Source organism: Mytilus trossulus, chromosome 8, assembly GCF_036588685.1.
Source record: "Mytilus trossulus isolate FHL-02 chromosome 8, PNRI_Mtr1.1.1.hap1, whole genome shotgun sequence".
Lineage (NCBI taxonomy): Eukaryota > Metazoa > Mollusca > Bivalvia > Mytilida > Mytilidae > Mytilus > Mytilus trossulus.
Window position 1 is genome coordinate 7,183,563 of NC_086380.1, and position 7,180 is coordinate 7,190,742.

General features: G+C 31.4%; 1 protein-coding gene across 1 annotated transcript; it reads right to left on the reverse strand.

Annotated features, from left to right (window-relative positions):
* Window positions 1-274: 274 nt before the first annotated feature.
* On the reverse strand, window positions 275-6,371 carry LOC134728210 (uncharacterized). Its single transcript, XM_063592725.1, has 2 exons — window positions 6,316-6,371; window positions 275-2,700 (listed from the first exon to the last, which is right to left on the reverse strand). Exon 2 carries the CDS (start codon window positions 2,689-2,691, stop codon window positions 1,000-1,002), a length of 1,692 nt encoding a protein of 563 aa, XP_063448795.1. The 5' UTR covers window positions 2,692-2,700; window positions 6,316-6,371; the 3' UTR covers window positions 275-999.
* Between the last annotated feature and the right edge of the window lie 809 nt (window positions 6,372-7,180).

Below are 7,180 nucleotides of genomic sequence, written 5' to 3' on the forward strand. Positions count from 1 at the left end.
CACAATTTGAAATGTGTAACCTTACGAACTACCAATTTTACACGAATGTGGTTATGCTGTCAGGTTCAACAATTACTATCTGTTTCAATTCCATACTACCAAATTTTATTCTAAGTAAGCAAACGTTATAACATGTAATCAAAGATTTGATTAATTTCTAAATAGTAAATTATAAATCATACCATCCTGCAGTAAAATAAATACTACAGTGGAGTGTTCGTTTTGGCAATAGTCGAGGGAGGAATTATTATATATATGCACTCCCCCCCCCGGTTCTAGGAATGGAGTCATTAATTCTAAGCTGCGTGTAATGATAGTCAACAAATATTTGTAGGTCCTCTCTAGGTTGCTTTTGAAGAATAACTTATCTTGGCCTAACCAACAAACAATTTCCTGTTGAACTTTAAGGTTGAGCAGATCCCAATATATATTAGTTGATGCAAAGATTGTAGAAATAAAATTGTTGTATTAAATACCTTTCTTCGCCGTTCAAATTAGCATATATTTTTTTCATAATAATCAATGGAAAAAGGCTAAATTCCTTTTGCACTTTCTGATCATACCATACAGTGCATGTATCAACACAAACATGTTGTTAACATTATGTAAGTTATAACATCTATGTAAGATATGCAAGATAATATATCCATATATAGTTATAACGAATAATTATCTGATAATAATATTTTCCTTTATGGAAACATATCTCTTGCCCAAATAATGATAACATTTAGAAGATATTAAAAAAAAGTTCTGAATCCTGAATATTTTGCAACTTGGTCAATTATAAATCAACACTTTTTTTAGAGAATGGATCGTGTAAAACCGTTCTACTTTATGTATTTTGTCTATGTAAAATCTAATAAAAGCATATTTAAAACATCAAGATATGACATAACATAATTTATGTCAACTGTCAAACAAATCATTTCATCGAAAAATTTGTAACTGTGACGATACAAAATAGAAATAAAGATAGAACATAATTAAAAAGATTTTTCAAATAAAATCATACAGTCGGGCCTCATCAATCCAGTTAGCCACTAGCAACTGCTTCTTTGAATGATTAAAACAAAGTGAATAAGGACAACGAATGCCATCACCTGCTGCTAATACTTCTCTTTGGCGTTGTCCGTCAGGGGAGATAACTACAACATTGTTCGACCTGGACCCCACCACATACACATTACCATCCTTATCTACATCAATACCACGAGGAACCTTCAGAAGGCTGCCATTTTTGAATGTCCATTGCGGTTTACCTTGTTTATCGTAACAAGTAACGGCGTGCGTTTCCGAGTTTGTGTGATATATTTGGTTCCGAAATGTTGCAATGTTACATTCACTGGGCATTTCATCTCTGACTATTTGAGTTATAGACTCATCGGAAAGACTAATAATTCGCAATCCTTTGTTTTTAGCGGAATATATTAAATTATTTTCTCTAAGTGCTATGCCATAAATATACGAGTCGAGTGTAATTGTTTTCGTGATTTGTTTTCTTTTAACGTTTATTATGGAAATACAATGCTCCCATGAACCACCAGATGATACGGCTAAAGTATCGTCCAGACTTATATACAGAATATTTAGTGCGTAACGTGGCATCTTCACCTCAAATTGTTTTAATCCTGTATCACTGTATACTCTAACTGCACAAGAAAGGTAAATAGTAAACGCCATTCTATCATCTGGTATCAGGCAACAATCGTAGATTGTTGTACCTTGAGTTGCTATTGTCTTGTTCATCCGCAGCTTTATATCTTCAAGGGATCCTGTTTGAACGGTTGGTACCATTATCTGTGCTTGTTTTGTCTTCTTCCTGCTAAGAAGGATGTCACATGATTTAGTTTCAATATGTACTTCTCCAAAACTTTGGATATTTGACATGGTATTCTGAATATCAATGTTGGTTCTATATTCTAGATGACATTGCTTAAATTGATCACCTTCCATTACGGATTGTAGGAATTTATCATTTACATTAATGTCTTGTTCGATTTGCTTAAGTGAAAGAAAAATCTGAAGGTCTGATGCGTGTTGTTTAATGTTTGCAATGTCTTGCTGGTATTTGATTATTTCTTTTTCTCTCTGTTCAAGTGATGACAACAACTGACACACTTTCGAGTTCTCTGTTTCTTCAACAGTATTCAGTTGTTTTATCAAATCTTCTTGTAATTTGTCTAGATGTTTGTTGATTGTTATTCGTGTCCTTTGAATTTCTTTTTGAATTTGTTTTCTTTTTTCTTTCAAATTCAACAGATAGATCTGCTGATGTTGACTGATTTTCTTTAAATTTTCTGCTACTTCAACCAATGTTTCTTCAATATCGTGGAAGGCATTTGAGGTTTTTACATTTTGAATGACGTCTTCTAAATTGTCGATATTCGGGCATTCTTTATGAATTTCAATTATGCATCTTCTGCAGCAGGGACGCTCGTGTTTCCGACAATACATTATAAATTTGTCTTCGTGACTGCTACAGTATTGCGTGATTTGAAGTACATCAATAGGTAATGTTTGGTATTTCGTAAATGCTATAGTATTATGATTTCTAGTACCCTTGGACAAACTATGGTGTTCCTGACATTCTTGACAGAGCCCTTCATCACATTCCGTACACCAGATTATGGATGGTTTGTTGATGTTTCGGAGGTCACACACATCACATTTTTGGGTGTATGAGGCCATATCACAAAACTGCAAAATAATATTGAATCAAATATAGTTATGACTACTGTTCAAGGCCTTTCCTGTTCTACAAAATCAAAGTTAAAAACTATTACATTAATCATCAAAACTATTTGAATGCCATTAACCTTTTTACAAGTTCCCAAAATATTTTGTTTTGTTGAAAATATTTGCCGATATGTAGATGTAGGAGACGCATGATACGACGACCTCTTTGGCCCTTGAATTCAAAAATCAAAAAGTAATTCAAACCTACTAAATATCATTCACCAGTTGTTCGTTACACATTAAGCTGATACTTATTTATAATGGTAGATTTTTATTCTGTCTGACCTATTTGCATTGTTATGAATAAAGGCAAGAATAGCATACCGATGTTCAAAACTCATAAATCGATAAACAAAAACAAATCCGGGTCCTCAACCAAAACCGAGAGAAACGTATTAAATACAATAAAATGACGACACAACATTAAAATGTAACACACACAGAAACGAACTGAGCATTAGACAAAATCAGACGCGAATAAGAAATATGACATCAAAACTAAATACATGAATTTCGGATCGAAAAGTACCGTGACATGTCTTATAATAATGTGAGTTCACACTCAAATATAAGGGGAAACAAACGACACAAAAGAAACACAACGTTAAAATGTAACACAAATGTGAAACGATCTATAATATAACAATGACCATATTCCTGACTTGGTATAGGACATTTTTTTAAGAAAAAAATGGTGGGTTGAACCTGGTTTTGTGGCATGCCAAACCTCCCTCTGTTATGGCCATGTGAAATATAAAATTAAAATGACAACACAACATTACAGGAATACATTACAAATAAAAAGGGAACACAATTGACAAAGAAACACACAAATAATAGCTAACAAAAGGTACCATGTTAAACATTTAATACGCAAGAAGTGCTTTTTATCCCCACAATACTTACTGGTGACGTCCAAATATAAAAGTTTGAAAGCCGAAACGAGAACAAAGTTCAAAAGTATAGAGGACCAAAAGTTAAAAAAAGATGTGCAAAAACGGCCAGGGTTTTCTGTTAGGTACCAGAAGATCCCTATTATATTATTTAGAATGATTTATACTGTTGCAAACAGTAAATTTTATAAAATGACTATATAAAAGATATACTTGATAAAACTAAAGCACTAACTAATTACAGGAAACAACCGAAATACATTACATAACCCAACAAATTCCAACACAAAAAAGACAGAACCTAATTAGTCAAAACCTCAGCGCCAAGTGACGTCATATTTGAAATTGTAAAAAGTTACAAAAAATGACGCCACATTTGAATTTGTAAAACAGAACATCAAAGATAAAAAATGACGTCACATTTGAATGAATAAAACTATCTGTCAAAAATAAGATAGAATTAGGATTGATTTAATATGATATTTGTACTTAATACTGATATCACATTTAATAACAATGAAAATTGCAATACTGAGGTAGCAATTATACAATTACATATATTCTATGTCCGGTGAATTCAGAATCAAACTGCAACCGTAATGCATCGTACAAATTACCTTGAACCAAATCAAATCTTATATAAAAAAGGCGGTGATTAATATTCTTTCACATAACACATGGATATAACCGAAAAAACCTCAAGACATTTGACAAGGCTGTTAATTTCCTTATTTAAAAACAATCTGAAAAAAATCCTGAAATAGCTTTTAATTTGTAGAGATGTTAGAGGGGCATTTATCAAAATATTTTTTGTAACAAATTGTATTTAATAAGATGTTCCATTGTGTAAAACATATTTTTGTATGAAGCCTTTGTTCATATATGTTTTCAAGAACTATATCATAAATTTGTAAAATGTGTTTGTCTAAAAAGTTGAAATATTTATGACACAAAAGTATCATTTTTGCACTTAAGTGTCCAGATAATATTTACTTGTTCATTTATAATATAATCAATATTGTTCATTGTCTGGAATAATTATAATAATTTTTAATAGATTTGGCTGAATTATGTCTCTTTGAACCATATTTCTCTAACTAGTTTCTGTACTCATAAACTTACTGGCTACTAGCGTCTTTCTTACGACGAATACAAATAAAATGGTCAAAATTTGGTGACCTTTGAACTATGTCCCTGACCATGTAAAGGAGTACAATGGTGAAATCCTTATGTCGCTTTATATTGAAGTTTTAGAATTGGGGTCACGTACGATATTTAATAATTTTAGCCATACATTTCGTGCTACCATTTTTGTCAAATATAACGAACGTTGTGTCTCGACATACCAATCTCGGTTCCTCATTATTTCCATCTTCCAAGGTTTTTTTGCAATTTCCAAATTCATTCCAAAATAAATTTGGTAGAAACAGATTTAGTTGTATTAACCTTTAACCTTTATGACAGATACACACCAAGGAGTTCAAAGATCTAAGTCCATACGATTTATTCCCTCCCAATACTTGCCACTTAAAATACCTTAAATGTTTCCCATACAGATTGGTCTAAGATTATCCATCAAAACGTAATGAAGTTTGAATTTGATGAAACAAACATTTTGCCCCACTTTATTTTTCAAATAAGGGACAGTCAAAGTCTTAGATGGACCAGTCACGGTAAACATTTTATCTTTGTCAAATTCTAGAGTCAGAAAGATACTAGGTAGCACCAAAGGGGTCTTCAATTTAATGGTTACTATTTTTTTCAATATACGTGAGGCTGGAAAAGATTCTATATTTAATTTATGATAAGGAGTTCCGCTTTTGACGACAGATATTTTGATTGACCAAGATCGAATTTAAATACGATTATTTTAATGTGTCGTTAACCTTTTATTTATAAGATTTCGACAATTGTTGGAAAGTAAAAATAACTAGACAACTCATGTTAGTATTGGTCTTATCTTGAAGATGTTGATACAGTGCAACATTACAACAGAAATAATTTTCTAGCGGACAATACCACTGTGCAAGTTTGCAAATATACACACATAATAATACACTGTCAGACATGTCAGAGGCTGATAAAGGTTACAGGGAAAGAGGTGGCGGGGCCTAATCATCCGTAGTGGTGACAAAACATTTAAAAAGGTTCTAGAAAAAAGGTAATTTTACGCCCTCTACACTCCAACCAAAATCAATCATTTCTGGGATAATTGTTTCTCTATTAAAATCATAGTTACTGTCACTTGAATGAACATGAATAAATCTTTGAACAAACAGTGACCATAACAAAGAAATTATAAATGTTAAAATAAAAACAAAAATATGAATTTATTAATAACCATTAAACAGATTCCAAATGAAGTGGTTCATTGTATGACCTGCAACAATGAACAAATCCATATCCTTAAGTAAGGTACAAAGATCCCACGTGACAAAATGTAAAACAACACAAACGAGGACTATTTAAAGGTTGTACTTTTTCAATTGTATCACAAACACACAAAATACAAACAAAACAATGACAACACACCACCTTCATTGTAAAAACGAAAGTAGATTTTTTTAACGGTAAATATGCACATGTTGGCAGGTCAGTATTTACAAATAAGTAATTCTTAATGTCTAACTTGCTTTTGTTTGCATAAATATTCTTATAAACATAAAGAAAATACGTAAATTACCTTAGTATATCGACCCTGTTGGTATTTCAATAGGATGGTAATTGGTCACGTGATCGTCAAAGAAACTAATATTTGGCGGGAATAATCAAATTTGCATTAAATGTACCAATGTTATTATTTTCATTATCATATTTCTTTTTTTTTGTCCTTTTATACTAACCAAACGTATGATATAAGATCAAATATAGTATTTATATTTTAATTAATTAGTAGGTTTAGTTTTGTTAGTGATCTAATACAGAGTTTTTTTCAACCCCATTGTTTTTCGTGTTTCATAAATGACATAATTCAATTAATAGATAAAGCAGACTACGTTGTATAATTAAAATAGTACAAAATTGTTTACATGGTATTTATGATGAGTTTATTTGCAAATGAGAATTAAAACGGAAACGGAAGTGAGCAAAGATATGACAACCCATAACAAACTCTTAAGCACAAAAAGTACAATTACTGATTTTTTTCCCGTATTTTAGATTTAACTTGAACATATTTCTGCGTAAACTCTAAATGCCTGGTTGAACGTATTTCTAAAATCTAATTCAGATCAACTGTTAATCAACTTTATATACAAGTGTTTTGATGTATCTGAGAAACGTCATGCAATTCTCAAATTTTTGTCCGACTTGGGTATAATCTTTTTATGGATTTTCAAAAGTTTAAGCCTTGAGCATCACTGACATTTGTATCTGAGTTTTGATTTGAGAAATAACGAAATAACGATAGTACTTATGAAATGGAAATAACCAATACGTAGAATAACAGATTTTTTTCTTATTTTATTAGTTTTTGTCAAAAATGATCGTTGTTTATTAATACTAAGGCTTTTCAACCTCAGGCATAGATTACCTTAGCTGTATTTGGC